The sequence below is a fragment of the Thermobia domestica genome, chromosome 9 (assembly GCF_964235325.1).
Source record: "Thermobia domestica chromosome 9, izTheDome1.hap1.1, whole genome shotgun sequence".
NCBI classification, from domain to species: domain Eukaryota; kingdom Metazoa; phylum Arthropoda; class Insecta; order Zygentoma; family Lepismatidae; genus Thermobia; species Thermobia domestica.
In genome coordinates, this window is record NC_137462.1 from 203,392,463 (window position 1) to 203,418,055 (window position 25,593).

General features: G+C 36.1%; 2 protein-coding genes across 2 annotated transcripts in view; one reads left to right on the forward strand and one right to left on the reverse strand.

Moving 5' to 3' along the window:
- Positions 1-4,465, reverse strand: part of LOC145660544 (putative 4-coumarate--CoA ligase 1) — a 70,612-nt gene extending 66,147 nt beyond the window's left edge. The window contains exon 1 of the mRNA XM_081725737.1: positions 4,327-4,465. Coding sequence (XP_081581863.1) covers positions 4,327-4,359 — 33 coding nt within the window. The 5' untranslated portion in view covers positions 4,360-4,465. The remainder of the gene's footprint in view (positions 1-4,326) is intronic.
- Positions 4,466-12,151: 7,686 nt separating this feature from the next.
- The window catches only part of LOC145660545 (uncharacterized), a 53,511-nt gene continuing 40,069 nt past the window's right edge, over positions 12,152-25,593 (forward strand). Inside the window, exon 1 of the mRNA XM_081725738.1 lies at positions 12,152-12,495. Coding sequence (XP_081581864.1) covers positions 12,214-12,495 — 282 coding nt within the window. The 5' untranslated portion in view covers positions 12,152-12,213. The remainder of the gene's footprint in view (positions 12,496-25,593) is intronic.

Consider the following 25,593-nt stretch of genomic DNA (forward strand, 5'->3'; position numbering starts at 1 on the left):
ATTAGTACCACTAATAAATGAAATAACAGAATCCAAGAAAAATTACAGAAATAATAACATATTACGCAGAAATTTCGCCGTGCAAATTCAAAAGGACGAGAATAATAATAATAATAATAATAATAATAATAATAATAATAATAATAATAATAATAATAATAATAATAATTGTCCACCTTAACAGTATTGTTGTCTATTATTATTATTATTAATACGCGTATTTGAGCGCCTAGAAAAGTTTTTTTTTATAATTCTTGGGCCCCCTCTTTCTATTTTCTCTTACTCTTTATGAGCCCCCCCGGAATCTGTAAGCCCTCCCGCATGACAAAGTCAGCGGGGCCGTTTGTTATGCTTCTGGACCCGTTCCATACATAAAAAAAAAAATAATTAAGAGGACAATATTGACAAATTTCAAAGCCATACGAATAAATATTATTTCTAGGGCCAATAATAGTAGATATTTTTTTTACTGAAATGGGCTCACAACGCATTTTTGTTCTATGTATCTTTTTTGTGATGTTTTGTTTATGTAATGTAGTGAACCTGTTTGATGCTTCATTTATAATACATATGGAGTAAAAAAATGTTGTCTTAAAATGGGCTCCCCTCAAACGGCTATGAGCTTCGCTGGAGGGTAGTTGCCCCCTACCCCAACAAGTTACGCCCCTGGTTGGCAGTAGTTATCCATCTGGCATAGAATAATTTTCCAGAACTTCTTGATACAAAGTTCGGTGAAACTCACCAGTAGAGATTGCTCTGCAAATATCCCACATAGTGTAAGACTATTCATGGCTTTGGATTAATTGTTTTAACAAAAGAGACACTGACCAAAGCTTAAAACTTTACTTTATTTTAAATTATAATTTGTAACTGTTTCGGATATCTAGCATATCCTTCTTCAGACACGATCGAAATTAATGAAAATACAGACATATATATAAATGTTGTTATAACAGAGTTTAAATTCTTTAACCCACATAGTGCTAAGATTTTGTCTGTGCTAAGGTTTCTGACGTCTTTTTCCTTTAATCGCTTGAAAATTAACGAATGGTAAATCCTCACAATCACCGGCCCATATCTGTCTTCAACATTCGGGGGGACGAGTAATACCCTCCTTTTTTTAGCGATGTTCAAAATATTTATGAAGTTGAGAAACGATGCTCTGGAGGATCAGGGGAGCCGAGTTGCCTTCAACATTGGGAAGCGGGCATATTTGAGGCTTATTCTGGTGGACATCAATTTCGTGTCACTTTCTTTTGTGGCAATCGGACACCAATTATCCAATTTCTCCCCAAAAAACACATCTCAAATCATATTATTAGAGGGGACAGTCCCCCACAATTGGTTAAACGTTTTCCTATAGTTCTCTAGAATTTTTGAGGAGCCACTGTTGCGCCATCTAAATGCTCTTGAATATGCCTTAGAATATACCATAAAAATTGCAAAATTTCAGGCCCTTGCGGGGGATGAAGATGCAAATTATTTTAAAAATCATGAATGGTGTAGTCAACCTACTCATAATGCAACTTTTGTCACCTAGTTCGATTTTATTGGGAAGCTTTTAAAAAATCAGTATTTTCAAGAAAATTCAAATTTTCATCAAAATTACTAACATTTAACGCTCTTGCGGGGAATGAAGATGAAGTTCAAAAATTATGAAAAAATTCACGAATGTTACAGTAGTCAATACACAACTTTTGGCACCTAGTGCTATTTGAATACACAACTTTGATTTTTTCGCTCCACCCTACTCTAAATATTCGTATTATTATTATTATTATTATTATTATTATTATTATTATTATTATTATTATTATTAGTAGTAGTAGTAGTAGTAGTAGTAGTAGTAGTAGTAGTAGTAGTAGTATCCGCAAGTGTGGTACGCCACTGACGGAACTCATTTTGTGTTTGTCTCTCTTTCTGTTTCGTGTGGATGTTTGGTTTTGTGCTCATAGGCTTTTATATTAATTAAGCCTTTACATTATGTAAGTTTTTTTTCCGAGTTTTCTTTTGGGGGGGAAATGAAGAGAAACTGCTTTCCTCTGTTATCTTTTTCTTTCCATTCTTGTTGTTTGAACTACTTAAGCAAGATCACTTTGTAACTTTTCATGTCATCCGTTGCTCTCACGATAATAAAATCGTCATTCTTAACAATTAATTTTATTCTTATATTTGCAGTTTGCCACACTGCTATATTTGTAACAAAATTGAGGTTTGGTCCAACGCCTTTCTAATTCTCAACCACCCGTACGCCAATGTTTTTTGGGGTTGCCTACTATTGCAGGAAAGGGAGAATTGCAGGTGGTAATGCACTTTTGGAGTCGTGTATACAATTTTCTCTATTTCGCAAAATGCCTTCTATACTAAAGACAATAATTACTGAACACTCCTCGTATAACACAAATTCATTTTAAAATATCAAGGAGCGTTTAAATTAGATAGAAGAGAAATCGGTAAAATCACATTATCAAAATTCCAAATCATTTCAAAGAAAACAGAAATATTTCTCCTCTAAATCAACTGGACAAAAATTACAGAAATATGGCGTAGTTAACATCGTTAAAATGTTCAGTTAACTGCTAAAAATATGAAAAGTAGATCGTACAGTGTACAGAAAGATGTTTTCAATAATTATTTTTAAAAAAATCATTTAAATATTTATTGATAAGCATGATAAGAGAAAATGTTGGACTTGTTACGTCACCAATTCTTTGCAATGGTTTTATGCTGACTTAAGCTCACAACGAGGATACTACTTACCAGCGTTGCCAATGTGTGTGTAATTACACAAAATGTGTGCAATTTTGCCCTGTGTGTGCATTTTGTGTGTAATGCCAATCTGTGTGCATTTTGTGTGCACTTTGGTCAATTCAGAATTTTTATCATTGATGATTTGTGCGAAGTTCCATTCATTCAAATATTCATTATTTCTATTTTTTTCTGAAAATTGTTTTTCAAAAACTACGAGTGCCAACGCCTGACTCCAGGGCGGCGCAATAAAACCTATCTTGTTTCCTTGGTACCTCACTTCTCGTTTTTCAGAAGCGGGTGTCACGACCGTTAGCTCACATCCCTAAGCAAAGCTGCTTTGTTCAAGCCAAGCAATATGAATGAATGTTGAGCCTTGATGTTAACCAAATCATTAAGTGCAGGTTTTTTTTTTTTTTTTTTTTTGTATTCTCATCAATAATCAGGCAAATTCCATTTTGCAAACAGATGAACGACAGAGTGAACGAGAGGGATGGGAATCTTTGATTGAACGAAGGACAAAAATAGAAAAAAAAAAAGAGAAGTTAAATCAAAGATTCCACACTCTTTCTCTGACAATGGGCGGGAAGAATGTGACGGTTTTGCTATAATAATAATAATAATAATAATAATAATAATAATAATAATAATAATAATAATAATAATAATAATAATAATAATAATAATAATAATAATACATGGTAATCCAAAACTAGGTAGGGTACAGTAAGAACAAGTAATAAAGAAACTAAGTCTACCTGATGGATAACAATAGGAATGATATAAAAAGAAATGAGTAGATCAATACGGGGCTGTATACCTACTTTTGGACCGCCCTGTATAATAGTAAATCCAACGCTGAATCTTTCAACAATGGCTAGTTGATGTACGTATGGATATGTACATCATCAGACATAATGTGCATATACATAGGTAGTTATGTATTGTGCAATTTTGTGTGCAGCCTCTTCCAGTTTGTGTGCAAAATTGTGCAATTTGGACGGAATGTGTGTGTAATTTCGCATACCGTGTCTGGCAACACTGCTACTTACATAAGTAGTGGGAATGTCTCCTTTGTTAACAACTGATTATTTAATCAAATAATCTAATATTGAATGCTGTAGAGTTCATTAAACTGAACACAAACTGAAAAATAACTAATTTCTTTATATGTTTATGATGTATTACCTTAACGATTCTAAATAACCTAAAAGAGCAAAGTAATAATGACTAATTGAAAGCATGCTGAGAATGACTCGCAAAGTGTCAACAGTCCAAAGGTTTAAATAAGATAAAAGAAAAAAGCTTGTAAACAATGAGATCTGCAAAATTAATAAATCTCTATTCAAGGTCATAGTTTTAAAAATCCAATCAAATTATATATCTCGATATCAAGGAATGAATACTTTGAACCCTGTAATGTATGATATCAAACTCTGCTGAGTAATCACTTTCCCTAAATGATCCTTTATGATCCTTTTTGCACTAAAGAGTACGGGAATTTTCCTGTAAAGAGGTTAATGTAAGCATTCATAGTCCCTATGTTTTATCTTAAAAATAGATATAAAATGGAATTACCTTGTAAAATCTAAAAAAGCAAAAGAACTCCATGTACTAGAAGAACTCCATATACAATTTTAGAGTACTAGTACTCTCTTTAATATGCAACATTTCAAAAATCTCTGATGTATTTTACTCATCAACAACTCAAAAACGATTAACTACAGCTACTTGTAGTATTTACCTTTCATTTGTCAACTTAATGCTGCATAGATGTTTGATGTCTAGAAGAGTGGTTTTCAACCTTTCGACATTTGCGTAGTGGCAAAAGACATACAGAAGTGTTGGAGACTGGTAAAGTGGAAAGTACATACTCCATTTAGACGTTAAATTTTAATGTATATTATTATTATGAGCATCTATGTATTAAAATGCTACAATAGCAATTAAAAGTGATTTTTTTTTGTTAGGGAGGAAGAGATAATATGGGTTCACTAGGAGAGTTGAAGTCTATTATAAAACGATTTTCATCCTCCTGCCTCTCAGAGGGTTACGCCCTCTCTTTGGCATGCGATTTTTATACACAAAATAGGCGGAAGGAAAGGTAGGTGATGGGCTAGGAGATATTATTTATTAACTGCTGAAGTGGAACACCTATTAAAAGGGTTGTGAACTCATCATCATTTAATTTTATATTATCGTTTTACAGTTATTTTAATTTATGCTGAAATATATAATACATAGTGCAACAATAACTAAGATTAAATAATTATATAGTGCAAAAGGAGAAAGATGAAATAAATGCAAAGAAAGAAAAGAAAACAAACATGTTTAATCATCAGTGCAACAAAATCAAAAATATAGAGTAGGTGCAACATGTGGCCAATGAAATTATGAGAAGTGAAAATGATAAATGAGATGAAGTGCGAGCACGTCACAAACATAAATGTGTTAATCAGACAGATGAAGGGTTATATCTTCTGTCCCGGGGCGACTCGGGACTAATGAACACAGGGGGAATCCCTTGTTAATGGTGAGGATCTTCGTACAATAATGGAAAAAGATTAGGAATGTGATCGGCAATGAAATAAATGTCGTAGATTTCCCGTCCGGAATCAAGTGTGTGCTGTTGATATATAGAGATATAAATATGTTTAATGGTAAAAGTATGAACCGGTAGGTGGACTCTGTGAGAGCATCGGAGTGAAGAATGTCTAAAAAGAGCGGATGACCTGTGTGTATCCGAGAGTTGATATATTTAATACGGAGGTCTGCAAGATGTTCTGTAATTTTCGGAAACAAGGTATATTCATAGGTGAGCCATGTGGGATATGGTAGCTTAAGGCGATAAGCTAGACGAATAACATGTCTCTCCAGTATGTAGAGCTTTTCGTAATAAGATGCAGAAGCATTACACCAGGCAGTATGCCCATAAGTGAGGATAGGGCGGAGGAACGCCTTATAGGTGTGAAACAAGACATCCGCTTTTAAGCCCCAAGTTGTTCCAGTTAGTCGGCGTAGGAGATTCAATCGATTTTTAACCTTAGCTGTTAGCCTCTTCAGGTGGGCTTTCCAGGTGAGCTTAGAATCGAAGACCACACCTAAGTAGGTGACAGTGGGTGTAGGATGGATAAGATATCCATCAATAGTGACTCGTAGAAGAGTTGGGTTCCTGTGAACTCTGGAACGTCTTTTAGGTGGTAAAAACACTACTGCTTGTGTTTTTTTCTTCGTTGATAGTTAGATGCCACTTCTTGCACCAGGTGATGAAATTATTGAGTGTAGTTTGAATAGCAGTATTAAATTGATGTACAGTTTTGCCAAGAGCGAGGAAAGCCGTATCGTCTGCATATTGAAAAGTGAATACATTGTGCGGAGTTGAAGGTATGTCGGAAGCATAAAGTATATACAGTAAGGGGCTAAGTGCTGATCCCTGAGGAACTCCAGTAAACGGAAATAGAGGCCAAGAGAGCACATTACCAACAGTGACATAAGCAATACGATTTGTAAGAAGAGGGTGAATGAGCCTCAAATAGCACATGCGAAGGTTGAACGACTGAAGTTTTTGAATTAGTCCATAATGCCAAACCTTATCAAAAGCCTTTTCTAAATCCATGAGTATAAGACATGAGGGGAATGCTTTGTTATACTGGTTTGTGATGATAGTGCTAAGGCGAAGCAATTGGTCATTTATTGAGAAACGTGGTCTGAAGCCTGCTTGATGAATAGGTAGTATGTTACGTGCTTCCAGGTATGAATGAAGCCGGCACACGAGAATTTTCTCTAGTAGCTTACTGAACACTGATGTAAGTTGGATTGGTCTATAAGAGCTGACAGAATGTATAGGTTTATTTGGTTTATAAAACATGCAAACTTTTGATACTTTCCATTCCAATGGATATAGACCAGTTTGTAGGATGAAATTGTAGATTGCGACAAGGAGGACCAGCAGCGATTGTGGAGCTTCTTGAATATGACGGTAAGATACGTTATCAATTCCTGGTGCTGTATTCTTTTTTCGCTTTAGTGCGATTTGAAGTTCGGCAGTGGTGATAGGTGCTGTAAGAGGATGCTCCGGATTAATGACATGCTCTGTGGAAGGTTGCAGAGCAAGGATGTTAGATAGGTTTATCCGTTCCGAACGTGTGGAAGCGGCAGAAGGAGTAAATACCGTCTGTAACTGAGTAGCAAAGACGTTCGCTTTATCTTGATCCGAAAAGAGAGGTGTGCCATGGTCAATGAGAGGGTAGGTAGTTTTGGTGTTCTTCCCAGCAAGTTGATTGAAACGCTTCAAATATCTAGAAGGATGTGCGTCCTCAGATAAGTTATTACATGTTTTAATCCAGTTCCTACGTTTATATGCATCCAGATTTTAACTGTGCGTTGCCACTGACGGTGGCGCTGAAGAGACGCACGGTTTCCTGTTCGATAATAGTCGCGAAGATGTTGTCGTGCTTTCTGTGCAAGTGCAAGGTACGTAGGAGCTAATTTCGGTTTATAAGGATGTACTTGATCTTCCGGAATGTGATGCTGAGAGCTGCGTTGTATTGCAGTAGTGATAGTATTTATACAAGAAGCGAGGTCAGTGTCATTGGTAGGTGGTGTTACACTATGAAGTGTATCCTCAATTTCTTGTCGGAATTCAGGCCAATGAGCCTTATCATATCTCAGGAGAGAGCGAGGCGCAAGTACAGGACGAGTTGGAAGCCCATGTGTTAATGTTAGTTTTACTGGATGATGGTCACTACCAATAGAGTCGAGCACCTCAAGCTGGCATTTATTGATGAGATTCACAGATGTAATAACAACATCTGGTGTAGTTTGGCTTATAGGTCTAGTGTGCTTAGGAAGAACATGAATATAGAGCTGAAGATGGTCAGTTATATACTCTTGAAATTCATCTTTTTCTCTAGCACTCCTACTATGGATGTTAATATCTGCCATGATAACGATATTGGAAAAGGTATTCGCTATATATCGGAAATATTCTAACAGTAAAGGTTGGCGTGAGCTAATATAGATTGTACTGAAATTTATGGTTATTGATGGGAAGTATATGAAACAAAGGAGGTACTCCGGGATGTTATCGAAAGCGTGTGGGGTATTAAAAGCGCCTGAGCTCCAACCTATAACTTTAGCTTTCAAATCTTTCATTTACGGTTGTGTGATTTCACGTTTAACAGAGATAAATATTTTAAGTATTTGTACTTTAAATAGTCTAAATTAGTTAACTATATCTTTTTCATAAAGTTTATGATATAAAATTATTGTTCAAAACCTTTGTATTTTAATAACCCTTCTCTAAAATCAATGCATGTTAGTTGTGCTTCCATCTTCCGAGTTCTTTTAAACTATGGTTATATATTTGTGGCCTTCCTTTCAACAATGATATCTCGGAAACTACAGGCTCTAGAAAGATGACGTTTTCACTAATCGATTGGAAATTTTGCGTAGATTGTCCAGTTCTAATTGAATATTTAAAAATACATGGCCATTATTTCTTTATTACATTTTTTAAGGGTACGCTGGAAGCGTTGAAATTAAAAAAAAAAGCATCATATTCTGTGTGTTATATGTTCCAACACCACAATGCTGTATATTGGGGTTATATATGTCTCAGGCGTTTGTTCCATGGTCAAATAATAGTGAAAAAGAAAGGAAAACCATTTCTCGAGTCTTAAGATAATTCTTTATTTTTTGTGTGTTTTGCTCAATGAACACCATATATAACTGACATTATAATTAATTGTATATGTAATGTATTTGCTTATTACACACTGCATGCAAGAAGAAAGAAAACACTGGTCATACATGAATTAGAAATTCCAACCGGAAGTAGGCTCAAATCTTGCAAACGGTGCGAGATATTCGAAAAAATCTCCTCTTTATGATATCCCTTGCCGATTTTTTTTTATTTATCAAGACGTCTTTCACTTGTGTCTGTAAAGGGACATCTACATATGTTGTGAGAAATGAGAAGGAGATTTATGCTCATATGCGAATGATGCGCTGTGTAGAGAGCGCAGGTTCAGCTAGTGGTTTATTATTTTTTTTATTTAATATTGAAATAAGGAACATTAATATTACAACTTTTAGAACTTCATTTTACTTTTTGGGGTTTCAACTTTTACAGAATTAGTGAAATTAGCTAACTGAAAAGTTACTTTTATGGACTCAATGCGAGATTTCCTGCTGTTTGTTTGTCAAAACCCTGTTATTTCATGGATCCAATGTTAAAAGTGCATGACATAAAGCTACAGTAATGTTCAGTCAGTTCCTGCGTGTTGTCTTAATTGTAGAATAGAGAAAATTGTCTGATATAAAAACTCATAGTAGAAAGTTCGTTTCAGGTCAGGTAATGATATTCTTTACTCACAGATAATCAAAACTCATTTAGCGACTTATTTTTCAATCTGGAGATGAGAGTTACAAAAGATAATTTTCAGGAACCACTGAAGGAATCCAGATGGCCAATGAGTATGACGTAGGTGGTTTTGTGAGTATGTAGTGCAATAAGTGGCACCCTGGTGTACGGATGTGTGTGCAAGGGATGACCGAGTTTACATATTGGAAATGTAATAAAACAGCACAGTACCAGTATGTGTAATGCGTACTGTTAGAAACTGTTAACAGGATTATAGTGCAGCACAAACGGGATGGAAAGGCGTACATAAACTCAAGATCAGGTTAACTAGGTTAACTAGAGCCAACGCTACACAGATGCGAACTGCAGGGATCTAATCTAATCTACTCTAACCTAATCTAAACTATTCAGACAAGTAAATTACATTGCAGCTAACGTTGGCACATCATCACTAACTATCCACTTTTTTTTTTTTTTTTTTTTTTTTTTTTTTTTTGTACGGAGGGATATACTGTCACATCGAAAGAAACGCCTCTGAACACAGAAAGCACAAATAACAAGGAGACACAATTGAACCACTTTCATGAAGCACAAGACTTTAGGAATCATGTTGAATTATTCGATGAAAGTTGATTTGCCAGTTTTCGGTCAGTGGTCGGCGGTAGGAATGTAAGTGACTGATAGTTCACGGTTCACCACAGTTTCACCTTCATCCCTATATATTCTTCAGTAAGTTCATTCTTCTCTCTTTGATTGGAAATCTGTCTAATACATGCTGGTTGAACTCTGGTATTCTTATTGTCAGATCTTTTTTCTATGGAAAGCATAACCAATGGTGATAACCTTTCTTGGGACATTCAATTCCTTGAAAATGTCAATTCTTTTTGATGTGGAAAAAAACTTTTCGTCTTTTCCTGACGCCATAGGTACACAATTAATATTAATTTCAGAAGCTTTGTAGATTCACTAAATATTTTTTCTAGATTATTGCGAACGATTCATTCTAGCAAACTCAGTCCCTGACAGTGATCCGAATTCCCCTTCAGCGTTGACTGAAGAGAGTTCGTAGCAGAGATTAGTGTTATAAAAAATGTACATTGAACACACTTTATTCACAGTTTATTTAGAAAAATTTAAAATAAATCGAGAAAATGTATCTAGTGCAAACAACACTACTGCCATAAGATATTCTGTAAATTTAAACTGGATTTTTTTTCGAACACTCCTCTGAATTGCCCTTTGCTTGTTTTGTCTAAGCCTTAATTGCAAGTTTTTCCCCAATTGAAAGCTGGTCAATGTTTTTTGTAAGATATTTACAGAAACCATGGTATACAATTCATTCAGAATTTGTAGGTTATTTACAGAATTAAAGCACACACAATAAAATTAAATCTAATAATTAAAAACCAAAACACCTGACACAAAAGAGGTACTGGTATTTGAATTCCAAATGTCACATATTCATACATCAACACACACACATCTGCGTACAAGAAAAAAAAACTACATTCCAAATCATCCGTCTTGGTTGTTACGCAATGCTGGAAGACAATATACTTCCACATGAGGCGAAATGGTTGTTACCAATGCTGGAACACAATATACTTCCACATGAGGCGAAACAACGCTTTTCAATGTCATATGTTCTGGAGAGGAAACCTCGAAACCCGCCAGATGTAGGATCAGCATGTAACAGAAGCCAAAAATCAAAGAACATCAAAACAAACAGCATTGCCAGTGCTACACCCAGAAATGTTTGTCGTGAGGGGTCCAAAGTATTTGAGGGGGTCCAATACGTCTATGCAATATCAAACCTGTCTTATTCTGCACCCGAAAAAAACGGTAATTAATTAGTGTCACTATAATTTTAGGAAAAATGATAGAACGATTATTTTTATAAGAAAAGAAAGAGCACATGATGAGGCGTAAAATAAAATATTTAGCCTACATCAATCGTTTCTCTGTTAAACAAGTATAGTTCGTTAGGAAAGTCTGCAAATCTTAGTCAAGTTTCGAAATTTTGGGGAGATCCAGACACGGTGCCCCCCCTCGTGGCTACGCCCCTGATCATTGCTAACTAGTCCCAAATTCAATGTGGCGTTCCCCATCATACAGTTTTATGTGGAAATTATCAAGAGCATAAAATATACTTATTTTATAAAAGAAATATGTATATACTAAAATACTATCCACAGAGGGAGTCAGGATACTGACTTATTAATATTTGATTCACAAATTACTGTAGAAGAAGCCTTCATTATCAATATAAGCTAAGAATTAAGTTGTAAATGCGGGTCTACTTTCATTTGTTTTCTGCTCTACTAGATATTTTCTTTCTTATTTTCTAATTCTGCAATCACTTTTTAAAATTGTCGTTATATTGATTTGCTTCAGTATGGTCCCGTAATTTTAAAGTATGAATGCATAAAAACAAATTCCATTTGTTAATTGCTAATGAAATAAAATTCAGAAATATTATTTAGCGCGAAAAACCTTTTCGTTCACTGAAAACCGTGCTGTGTTGCAGAAGCACTGCAACGACCAGTCCCTTTAACTTCTGGGAAAGGGGAAAGGAGACTTAACATTAGCTCCAATTGCCGCGCTGAAGGAATCTGGTCGTCGTATGCTCGCTGCAACACAATATAAATTAGAGACTCTGTGACGGATTATTTTTCGCGTTTTAAAACGGATTAACGGAACGGACAGTTACAGAAGTAAAAAAAATATGTTATTTAAAGTGTATATATGCGAGTATTAGAAAGTATTTTTTTCTGTTCTTTACTACTATTGATAATTTTTTTTTTCTTGAAATACTTTGGTCGTTGCGCAACGCTACAACACTAACATTAGCCGCCACTGCTCCCACCACAATAAACAGAAAAGACGAACTGGGAAAGTTTGTTGAATGAGTGACTCAGCGAATGAATGAAGTCTTCTTCTTCTTTCTTTCGTTGTTATGCAACTTTTGCAGAATTAGCACTTTGTCTTATAGGATAAAATACCAGGAAATAATGAGACCAAAGTTCGTTATTACTCGAAGGTTATAGATCTTTCGCGTTAGTAATCAACAAGAATACCTTTAACTTAACACAATTGTAAATATGCTTGTCAGCGGAAACATGTTACGAAGTAGCTCTGTGCGATTATTTGGGAAATCTATGAAATTGGACGAATTTTTATTTCGCTTCTTAGTTAAAAATGGATTTTTACGCAGCAGTAGGAGTGTGGGACTTCCTTTATTTAGTGTATCAGAACAACGTCGATTATGTTCCACCTGTAAAGGAATTATTAAATCTCGATATAGTGATGTAGAAATTCCAAAAGTAACGCTTACGCAGTACGTGTGGCAAGATGTTGAGAAATGGTCTAACAAAACTGCAGTGGTAAGTTGTATTTAGTTCTATTAGCAAATACGGTATTAGTAAGATTAGTTATTATAGACTTTTAAATATTTTCTCTCTCTTAAATAATTTCAAGTTAGCGTTATCATTATCAAAATGAAGATGAAAATTCAATCTTTCAGCTTTACGTCGCACGTTGTGGCGCGCATGACGTTAGGGTCTGTAAGGCCTGCAATACTGGCGGGCCCGTCATAGCTTGGGGACCCGCAGACTTTCTCCTTTCCTGAATGAGGAAAGTCCTACTTTATAGGATAACCATAAGTGTTCAATAGACGAACAGAGAAATTATGTAAATATCAAATTATTCCATATTTTATTTTTGTGCAGAAGTCCATGTAGCACTTAAGAATGTTCAGTTTCATAAACAGCCCAATATCGCAGGTAGTGAATCGGTCTCTCTCGGACAGATACTGCTTTCCTTATTTTCAGTGTTGCTTGCTGTACGTACCTGACGTAAAATAAATAGAAATGAAATGAAATCTTTGAGTTTTACGTCCCACGGTTATGCCGGTTAGGCTAAAGGAGACGGTGATTATAGGGATGGTACCGAGACCGAGACTAGTCTCGGTCTCGTCTCGGTCTCGTCTCGAAATATCGAGACGAGACCGAGACCGAGACGAACTTTTACATACCGAGACGAGACCGAGACCGAGACGGACTTTTAAATACCGAGACGAGACCGAGACCGAGACAGACCTCTATAAATCGAGACGAGACCGAGACGAGACTTAGGTCAGTCTCGAAAGTCTCGGTCTCGTCTCGAATATTGATATTGATAAATACTAAAATTGCCTTCACTCAAAATTTGTTTCGTTGCTGTGTTAGATAATATGAGAACGGCTGACTGATGTACAGTGGCGTATTTAGGGGGTGGTTATCGGGCTCAAACCCCCCCGAAATAAATTTCTGATAATTTTTTTTGCATTGCATGTACAATGCAAATGTTTCTTACTCGTTCCTCAAGACTCTCCAGAAACAAAATCCACTGCTGGTGCAAATAGAATTCTCTCCCTCTCTCTCTCTCTCTCTCTCTCTCTCTATATATATATATATATATATATATATATATATATATATATATATATGGTCGCGGTGCCACCCAGGTCCGCCCTGCATGGATTCCCGGGCCCAACTTTAATTTTAAATGGAAGCAAGGGGTGAGTGGTACCTCGTTCGATAGGTCTTGAGAAACTAAAAAGCATTGTGGCAAAAGATCTTTCATATCGGGCACTGTATTCAAAATGGCCGCCAAGACATGTTGCCTCTATCAGATACAGTAAAACGTGCAGTACCACTAATATGAAAACGGTTGAACATAAATGAACCGAACAAAAACTCAAATAGAAAATGTCATGTGGCACATTGATCGATATTGTCGCGGAGACTCCCAGGGCCACCCTTCATGGGGGCCCAGGGCGCAACTTCAAAATTGTAAATGGAAACATGGGGTGAATGATACCTCGTTCGACATATCTTTAAAAACTAAAGAGTGCTGTTGCAAAAGATTGTTCATATGGGTCACCGTTTTCAAAATGAGCACCAAGACATGGTTCCTGCATCAGGTAAAACGTCCAGTATCACTAATATGGAAACACCAGAACAAATATTCGAATAGGAAACCACAGAGGGTATTTATCATTCTATAACTCGGGAATGTTGCAACAGTCGAAAAGGTGATTAGAGTGAAAGTGCCATAATGGAAAGAAAGAAATCTAACTCCTAGAAAATTATCGTTCCAACCTCACTTCGTAAGTGAATGAAGCGCGAAGGATCGGTGAAATTGCAAATGAGAGCCTTAGTTTTTGCAAATTGTATCTACGAAACAAAGTTATTTAAAATGTGTTTTTATAAGAGATAAATGTCTCTGTAATGGGTTAGAGTATGTAAAATTCTTGTTAAATGGTATCTTCCATTTTGATTGCAGGCAATGGTTTGATGCAAAAATGAATCAACTGAAATGCGAAACAAATTTGTCGAACAATGCAATTTTAGAACAATGTTTACAAACGTTGGTTTTGTTCAACAGTCGTCTGCATGATATTGGTTCGCTTCTTTTCCTTCTATGTCTTCTTGCATGTGATAGAATATGTGTTTCACTGAGATGTCCACATTTACATTCCGAATAACTTTCAACGGTAATTTCAGTTGTGATCCTTAGTAACGAAACGGTACATACTGATGCAGATATGTCCCAAAAATCTTGCACGCAATGCGTTAAATTATCAGGGCCGAAGAGGCGGGTAGAATGTTGTTAAACTTGAATTTCGCCTTATTTTTATTCACCTTATTTCACTTTGTTTTTATTCATTATAGTACCAGTCATTTGTACACACAAGTGTTTCAGACAAACCATATCTATTGCAAATAAAAAGTGAGGTTCTCATTTGAGATTTTACCATTCATTCCCGCTTCACCTACTTACGGACAGAGATCGGAAAGATCATTTTCTGTCATTTCCTCTTTTGCATCATGTCAATTATACTTTAATAATCTTTTTTTTCCGTTGCATTATATTCGAGCCGTGGAATGAGAAATACCCTCTGTGCTTTATTACACGAGTTCTATTCTGTTCATTTATCTCCAACTATTTTCATATTAGAGGGCTAGTGGTACTGGACGTTTTATCTGATACAGGCACCATGTCTTGGCGGCCATTTTGAAAACGGTGACCCATATGAAAAATCTTTTGCCACAACACTGTTTAGTGTTTCAAGATTTATCCAACGACGTATCACTTGACCCATATTTCCATTTAAAATTTTAAAGTTTGGCCCTGGTGCCCCATGAAAGGCGGCCCCGGGAGGCACCGCGACAACACCATTCGGTGTGCCGCATGGCATTTCCTATTGTGTTTTTGTTCGGTTCATTATGTTCAACCGTTTTCGAGATATCTCCGTGGAAAGATTAAAATGGACCATCCTGTATATATATATATAGCCGCGGACACAGCATATGATCAAGGGAGGGGCTAAATCATGGTTTGCCGCTTTATCCAGTGTAAAGAAAGTAGGATTGAAGCCCATTTTATCCAGTGCATACCTGAGCGTTAAGGGGGGCTATAGTCCCTATAACCCTCCCCTAGGATCTGGAACGAGGTATTACTCGCCCCATGTTTCCATTTAAAATTTTAAAGTTTGGCCCTGGTGCCCCATGAAAGGCGGCCCCGAGAGGCACCGCGACAACACCATTCGCTGTGCCGCATGGCATTTCCTATTTGTGTTTTTGTTCGGTTCATTATGTTCAACCGTTTTCGAGATATCTCCGTGGAAAGATTAAAATGGACCATCCTGTATATATATATATATATATATATATATATATATATATATATATATATATATATATAGCCGCGGACACAGCATATGATCAAGGGAGGGGCTAAATCATGGTTTGCCGCTTTATTCAGTGTAAAGGAAGTAGGATTGAAGCCCATTTTATCCAGTGCATACCTGAGCGTTAAGGGAGGCTATAGTCCCTATAACCCTCCCCTAGGATCTTGAACGAGCTATTACTCGCCCCATGTTTCCACTTAAAATTTTAAAGTTTGGTCCTGGTGCCCCATGAAAGGCGGCCCCGGGACTCACCGCGACAACACCATTCGGTGTGCCGCATGGCATTTCCTATTTGTGTTTTTGTTCGGTTCATTATGTTCAACCGTTTTCGAGATATCTCCGTGGAAAGATTAAAATGGATCATCCTGTATATATATATATATATATATATATATATATATATATATATAGCCGCGGACACAGCATATGATCAGGGGAGGGGCTAAACCATGGTTTGCCGCTTTATCCAGTGTAAAGAAAATAGGATTGAAGCCCATTTTATCCAGTGCATACCTGAGCGTTAAGGGCTCCCCTAGGATCTGCGATATATATATATATATATATATATATATATATATATATATATATATATATATATATATATATATATATATATATATATAAAATGCTGAAATTTTGTACCAAGTTGGGAAATTCTTCTTGATACTCTGCAATATCACTAGATAAACAAGCAATGTTGCTAAAGCAAAATAAAGTTGTATTTTCTCAAATTACGCTACGTAAAGTATTACATATTTCTAATTTAGTTATTTAACAAAACCACAATAGCCCGTACATTATTTATGTAGCTTGGAAATCTTTAATAACTCAAATGGCATGGACGGTGCAATACGCATCAACTGTACCTTAGCGTCAAATACTGTGATCATGGTATAATATATTTCGAATGAATGAAGGAACAAAGTTACAAGAAACGAAAAATTTAAATGTTTCTAAAGACTTTACTTCGAAAACGCGCTGACATATCACGTCTCATCATGCAGATGCTTCCAAAAGACTTAAATGCTTATAACGCCATCAGAGATGCCAAACACATTTGTAGTGATTGTTGTACTGCTTAAAATGACGCATTATCAGTTATTGGTGGTTTTAATTACAACAAGTCGCAGTTACATTATTTTAAGCAGTGTTGCCCACTTAAATAGATAGCTAAATATTATTCTAAATATGTGTAAATAACGTAGATGAACTGCAAAATATTTTAAAATTACTCGTAATTTGTTTTATGGTGCAAGAATGCTTTCAAGAGACGATGTTTTTCATAGTCTTTGGGCTACTTATAATGTTAATGTTTAAATCTTCGTTCCATCAATACATGTAAATGCAAATTGTAACTGAAATTAAATGTAACTGATACATTTTCAGTAACACTAGTTGTTCTCCCTAAGCCTTAGGCCTGGTGTACACTTTAGATTAAGACCTTGCTTAATTAAAAGTTCTAATTGCACCCTAATTACATTTCACTTGCTTTAGTTTGACCACCGACCACCGCAAACTCGATCCATACCATATAGCTATATGCAATTATTCAAGAACTTACAGTTAGTAATACACAGTGTTAACTTTTGTTTTGTTTTGTTTTAGTTTAACGTCCCACACTTATGCTAGGGCGGCTAAAGGAGACGTGCAGCTAATGATTATAGTGGAATCCGAACCACTTCGGTCGTTCAACTTTATCCCTACCGGAAATCGAACTCGGGACAACGCGAACCGAAATCAAGAGTTCTAGCCGCTAGACCAAATGGGGGTTCTTACATTGTGTTGATTTAAATCATTCAGTCAGTGTTGTCAGATTCGATGATTAAAAAGTAGCGTGTCTGTACTCCGAAAGTAGCGAATTCGAACTATTTGTAGCCCAAATATATAGAAATGAATACTGATGGTGCTAATGAAATAATTTAATATGAGCTGGAAAGTGTGCTGGACGCATTGCAAGAAGAAATTATGATCGACGGACGAAAACAATTCTAGACTTGATACCATGAGACAAAAACAGCCTAGGAAACCTCCGCATACAAGAAGGTGTGACGAAATCAAGAGCCACCGAGGAGTAACCTGGAAAAGAATTGCCCAAGTTAGATAGTTGTGGAGAAGAATTGGAAAGACCTTCATCCAGTAATGGATTGATAATGGTTGATTATGATAGTGGTGATGATTTTATTATATCTGGACCTCAGAGGTAAACTAAATCAAGTCATAATTTCGTAATTTTACAGAAGCGAAAAACCGGTTCCTCAACTAAGACTAAATATATAACTTTTACTAGGTAAAGTAGGGTAAAAATGGATCCAAAATTTAATGAAAATCATAGAGCGAAAAAAGTATTTTTGACTATTCTATCCATCATGTTACAGCAAAACTACGAAAATTAATACAAAAGAAAACTAGAAAGTTAAGAATCACTTGTTTTGGCGAGTGAGAAAAATAGATACAGATAACTCGAATTACCTATATACTTATATAATATGTATGTCCATGTTTCGCAACTAATTTTCAATCAATATAAAATTTCAACGTAATAAACGCAAAATTAGTTTTCTCGAATAAAGATTGCATGCACCGTTGAGAGCTCAAGAATAAAATTATATTACGGCACTGGATATGTGCTTATGTATTGCATTACGACTTTATGAACTTGTATAAGATACAAAATGCACTAAATATGAGACGCGAACTATGCGAAACATCGGACTTTGAATTTAACTTGTTTTGTGATCCAACTCGAGACCTCACATAGCAAAGATGAGTGTAGTATAGGGTGACCAAATCGTCAACTATAAAAAACGGGACACCTTTTATTTCTGGATAGGTTGCTCCCCTAAATATATCTCTCCGTTCTCTCTATCTCTCTCTCTCTCTCTCTTTTTTTTTTTTTTTTTTTTTTTTTTTTTTTTGTATTTCTCACAAAAAAGGGCAAATTTACACTTTTTCGTTTTAAAACCTATTGAAAAGGTTGTGGAATTAATTAGATAACAAGTAACTATCAGCAGCTAACAAAAATGAAATATTTGAAAACATTACTAAAAATATATGAACACTCAAATCTGTCACCCACATGATTTATAATTACTCTCAGCATCGGATTCCAACTCCTTTTATTTGCATTTTCTTACTTTTAAACATTATTTCACTTACAACTAGTTTTGTTTTTTACTTTCACTTTAATAGTTCTGTAGCTTTGTTCCCCTATCGTAGTGTGTTACATCTTAGTCAAATCACGAAAACACTGTACTGTACTGATGATAGCGCCTCAATCTTTCATCGCCCGAAATAGAGAGTAAAAACAGCTTAAATTTGTTCTCATAAGACTTTCACCCCTTTGCATTGTCGCCTGCGGAGTGGGGAGGACTAGGAGAGAAAACAGTGCAGCTACCACATCTAATATCGCAAACGTCGTAATGACGTTGCTCAGTAATTAAACACATTCCAATATAATCACATAGCTTAGAAAATAATCATATAAATTAGGAAATGTTAGCAATTCGAAAGGTTTTTTGTACCCAGTGTAAGTAAATACGGGACATTTTGGCGTCCCGGGAGAATTTTTCGGGACACCGGGAATGATAGTGAAAAAACGGGACAATCCCGTTTTTACGGGACGGTTGGTCACCCTAGTGTAGTAGCTCCCACCACAAGGTTCAGGACGTTCGTGTTATAAAGTGTCAATTAAACACGGAAATGTGAAACGCTAATAAAGCATTCATCAATTTCAAACAAAATACGTATATTGTAGTAATAATTTACCCTATTTGTTAAGATAAGGAACGTTATATTCTGTTTTTAAAATGACAGTCAAAGCAGAATGTATTGAATAATGAGAAATTGTAAAGTTTCAATTTTGGTACGATTAAATACATTCGTGCTGCTATGTGTTGCGTTATCCGTTAGGAGGTATTGAACAATTCTGATTCAAAGGAAGGAAATAAACTACTGTATAGTACTGGAGTTAATTTAATAGAGTTTAATTGTATAGGCAGTTCTGAGGCTATATGAGACAAAGTCTATTGCTGAAAGTGAAATATGGGTTTTATTAGGGTTTTAGGGTGATATACCCATTGAACCTAGGATACGCGCATGGAAAGCATTAGCACTAGCAAATTAGCTATGAAGAGGTACACCATACCATAATTCTAAGTCAAAATGAAAGGAAAAAATAACCGGAAACGACAGACTGTACGAGAATAATACTTTCACTATTTTAATTTCACACTATTTATTTCGAGACTTTCGAGACGAGACCGAGATTTGGTACTCGAGACCGAGACCGAGACCGAGATAAGCATCTGTTGACCGAGACGAGACCGAGACCGAGACGGTGATATTTTACTCGAGACGAGACCGAGACCGAGACCGTTATTTATCAACCGAGACGAGACCGAGACTGTACAAAGTCTCGTCTCGTCTCGTCTCGATACCATCCCTAGGTGATTATGAGAAATGAATGAAATGGTGGAATGAAGAAAGTGGGAGGAAACGGGAGAACCCCGAGAAAACCCACGCACACGGTGTTTGTCCACCACAAAGTTCACTTGGCGGGAGCAGGGTTTGAACCCGGGACCCCATGCACCAGAGGTGAACGCTCTACCACTGAGCCACCGCGGCCCCGTAAAATAAATAGAGACCAGCATGGAAAAGCAGAAGATATCTCTATTATGAGATACTGAAATGTAAATGCAGTTAAGAGTTAAACATTTACAAAAGTATAATTGACTTAGTATGAATTCGATCCCATCAAGTTAAGAAATTTAAAATTTCTCTCTGCTCAGTCTTTTCCACTGCCGTACAAATAACTTAATTTTATGACAGTGAAGGAATTACACTAGGATTTTAATAACAATCTTTCCGTGTCCAGACGTCTGCATATTAAAGCTTAATCGCTGCCTTTATTTTGTTTCCATCAAATTTCCTGTTTTAAAAAATTGTTACACGGTAACACTGAAATATAGAAGACTCAAGAAGCACCAAATGAACATTGATAATAGCAGAAATATCTAATACTTGGAATCACTGGACATGTTTTACTTCTTACCTGGAAATATGGTTTTATCAAGCATGAAAGAAAAAAATTCTCTATTCAGTCATTTCAGCATCAAATTCAGTAATTTCCCAGTTCACGGCAATTTTTATTGATTGAAAACCGACGAATCACTCTAAATATTAATATTTATTGTTTCTAAATGAGTTATTTTGAAGGGAGGAAGGCTCTTTAGACTTCATACTGTTTTTATAGTGGAATAGGAGATAAAAAATACATGTGACTTAAGATTGAATATCTGTCCTCTATATTAATACAAAAATATTAATAATTTATTTGCTAAATTATTCCCACAGATAATGATAAATAGTGTATTAACTTGAATTTTCTATGTTTCAATTATAACATAATTAATTGAAACTAACTGAATTTCTGTTGTTTTTTTAATTATTTTTTGAGAGAGCCCGAAAAATATTTTTGCAGGAGGGCCCCATAGTCAAAGTTACCCCATTGGTCTCATTGTTAGAGGAGACGAATTGCTAATGAAAGTGAATGATTTTGGTGCGATGAGGATGTGAAAAACTTTGTGAAAACCTTTGTCATGTATACTATGTGATCAAAAGTATCCGGACACCTGGCTGAAAATGATTTACAAGTTCGTAGCGAACTCCATCGGTACTGCTGGAATTCAATATGTTGGCCCACCCTTAGCCTTCATGACAGCTTCCACTCTCGCAGCCATACTTTCAATCAAATGCTGGAAGGTTTCTTGGGGAATGGCAACCCATTTTTCACGGAGTGCTGAACTGAGGAGAGATATCGATGTGGGTCGGTGAGGACTGGCACAAAGCCGGCGTTACAAAACATCCCAAAGGTGTCCTATAGAATTCAAGTCTGGACTCTGTGCAGGCCAGTCCATTACAGGGATGTTATGGTCGTGTAACCACTTCGCCACAGGCCGTGCAGTATGAACAGGTGCTCGATCGTGTTGAAAGATGCAATCGCCATCCCCGAATTGCTCTTCAACAGTGGGAAGCAAGAAGGTGCTAAAAACATCAATGTAGGCTTGGGCTGTGAAAGCGCCAGGCAAAACAACAAGGGGTGCAAGCCCCCTCCAAGAAAAACACGACCACACCGTAACACCATCACCTCCGAATTTTACTGTAGACACTACACACACTGACAGATGACGTTCACCGGGCATTCGCCATACCCACACCCTGCCATCGGATCGCCACATTGTGTACCGTGATTCGTCACTTCATACAACGTTTTTCCACTGTTCAATCGTCCAATGTTTACGCTCCTTACACCAAACGAGGCGTTGTTTGGCATTTACCTGCGTGATGTGTTGCTTATGAGCAGCCGCTCGACCATGAAACCCAAGTTTTCTCACCTCACGCCTCTGTCATAGTACTTGGAGTGGATCCTGATGCACTTTGGAATTCCTGTGTGATGGTGTGGATAGATGTTTGCCTATTACACTTTACGACCCTCTTCAACTGTCAGCGGTCTCTGTCAGTCAACAGACGAGGTCGATCTGTACGCTTTTGTGCTGTACGTGTCCCTTCAAGTTTCCACTTCACTATCACATCAGACCAGTGGACCTAGGGATGTTTAGGAGTGTGGAAATCTCGCGTACAGACTTCTGACACAAGTGACACCCAATCACTTGACCACCCAAGTGACACCCAAGTCCGTGAGCCCCATTCTGCTTTCTCACAATGTCAAATGACTACTGAGGTCGCTGATAATGAGTAGCTGGCAGTAGGTGGCAGCACAATGCACCTAATAAGAAAAACGTATGTTTTGGGGGTGTCTGAATACTTTTGATCGCATAGTGTACATGTACGAATGATTCATCGATGCAACGATAATTTTTTAGTTTAGTCTCAAGATTATATTCTTTAGGCTAAAGGAGACGGATGATTATGAAATTAATTTTTTGTACTCTCCCACCGGGAATCGACCCCGGGACCACGCGCATCAAAGGTTCACGAGCTAGCCACTAGACCATGAGGAGGGCCCTAACGATTGTTATATGCATTGTAAACCCTTTCAGTAAGATTACAAGTAATCGTTGGAAAACTATGCTATCCTTTCATCGTTCTTAAAATATGCATCATATAGAACTTAAAATACAGTTCAAAGATAAAAACCAGAATTTACTAAAGGATCGCAAGCATTTCTCATTCTGTTTCTTGCAGAAAGGTACGCAGTCTCTTCAGTAGTGATTAAAATTTCTGTCAAAATATATATTTTTAAGTTCCTTATTGTTGGTATTTTTCTGCAACAGATATTCAACAAATTTGACCTTGAAACTAGGGGCATCATCTGAGACTTCGCTTGAAGGGGAATAAGAGCATACCGACATAAGACTTTCGCGTTTTGTGTTAGTATATTAGTAGACAATCGATTAAAGTATATGTATTCCTCAAACTCTTGTGGGGGAGGGCTATTGCCCCCTCCTGCCCCTAAATGACGCCCCTGCTTGAAACATGAAGGATTATGTACTATTAATATTTTTAAGTGTCTATATCAAGGGTCAAGTCTATCTCTACGCTTAAATTTTCATTTTGTATTTCTCTATTTTTAAAATCATGAAAGACCTCAACATTAAAGTGCAAGTATCAACCTATAGACCAGCGTTTCCCAACCTTTTTTAACTTGCGGCACACTACGGGTGTAACTTGAATTCTCGCGGCACACTCATAAATATTATTATTATTATTATTATTATTATTATTATTATTATTATTATTATTATTATTATTATTATTATTATTATTATTATTATTATTATTATTTGTAAATATAAAATACAATGGTAATTTTTTCCGTGATTACTGATCTCTTTCTTGCAGAGAAGAAAGCTCGATCACTGTCTCTCTCCCATGGTAAATCAATATGTTTATTTTTCATTCTAATTTAAAAATAGAGAAGAATTGCAATAAAAATAGGACTCAGTTTTTTAAAAATGCACTTTCTTTTTCAAAATTGTATCCAATCTTTCACTAAGAAGGAATATCACTAAATAACGAACGAACAAGCAAATCTCTTGTACTTTTAAGACACAAATGTAGGTAATTTGTATGCATGTTTGCTTTGTCGAAAGGATTTTGCGGTATTTTAAAATTTCAAGTTACGAAGTAGTCTGCAAATAATGAAGCAATAATGGTCATAATAGTGGTAAATACTATTTTTAACATTAAAAATGTACAGAAAAGTAGCACAATAGGAAACTTATAATTTATTAAGATGGTTAATATACATGACAATTTTCAAATATTATATGAAGGTTATTGTTGAATAATATTAGTAATGTAACAATCTTTCAATAATATCTATTAAAGGTTACAATTGTTTAATAATAATACAATTTTAAAAAATTGTAAGACGAGTTGGTGCACGAAGCAAAATTAATGTGCAACTTGAGCTTGATGTTCTTTTATGATCTTTTTCAATTGCAGACAGATAGTTGATAAACACCCCCTTCATATCTTCCGGTTGTTACACTTAATGGTGTTCATTGCAGAAAATCTTGCTTCACTTAAGTAGGATGTAGAAAAGGGAATGAGAACTTTCACAGCCTTTGTAGAAATAGGGCTGCTGGAGAGAAATCCAGAATGATGCCCTGTCTTGCTGTGAGTGCTAGAGCCTCAAACCTCGGTCATTCCTCACATCGACCAATTCACTTTCTTCCTGAACATTTAATTCTGCTGACTGTAGGAGAGAATTCGCAAAGGGGTACCTCACCCATTCAAATGAAGTCAACTGAAGTGTAGGAAAATACTTCTCAACATTGGTACGCAACAAAGACAGTGTGTCTGAAATGACTGTTGAGAGGTTTGTGTCAATTTTACAGCACTTTGTAAGCTCAAAAATGTCACATTTGTTTTGTTTTCTAATTTTGTTCTACCAAAGTGAGAGTTTCTTCCTAAATGAACAAATTTTGAGTTGAGTTGAGTTAATTTTGTCACTTAAAGTTAGTATATTTTCGTTTTTTCCCCTGCATGCTTTGGTTTAGTGCATTCAATGTTTGGAATGTGTCGGCAAGAAAAGGTACTTTATTGCAAGAAGAATCATTACTAAGGAAATCGGCATATTCACTTTCTTCGGACAGAAAGAATAGGAGAAGTTATTCTTTGAGTGTATAAAATCTTTACAACATGCGACCACGAGACAATTACCTTACTTCTGTGTGAATAAGCAACTGACTGTATTCAAAATTCATTGCAGAACATAGACCTGAAAATAGTTTTGTTTCAAGAGGTCTTGGCTTTATGTAATTAACCATTTTTACCACTTGATTTAATACTTTTGCAAGTTCAAAAACAAGTGATTTTGAAACAAGTGCTTCTCTACAGAAAAAACAATGTGTAAATATTATCTCCGGATTCTTTTGCTTTACTAATGCCAAAAATCCCTTTACGGAACCTGTCATAGAGGGATTGCCATCTGTGCCAACACTCAAACAAGATTTCCATGACAAACCTGCTGCATCAAAATAATCACTTACTATATCAAATATATTTTATCCCTCAGTTGTTTGGGAGAGCGCTTTACAAAATGAAAACGGTATAAATTTGAAAGTTCATTTCACCTCTCTTTATGGACTTTCAATTGAAGCGTAACGTAGCAGTTAACCGTGAAAATGTGTATGGGGATCTAGCAAATAAAATTCTATTACCGAAATACTATCTTTTGCACAGTATTGTATGTATAATAATATACAACAATTACAGTAATTTT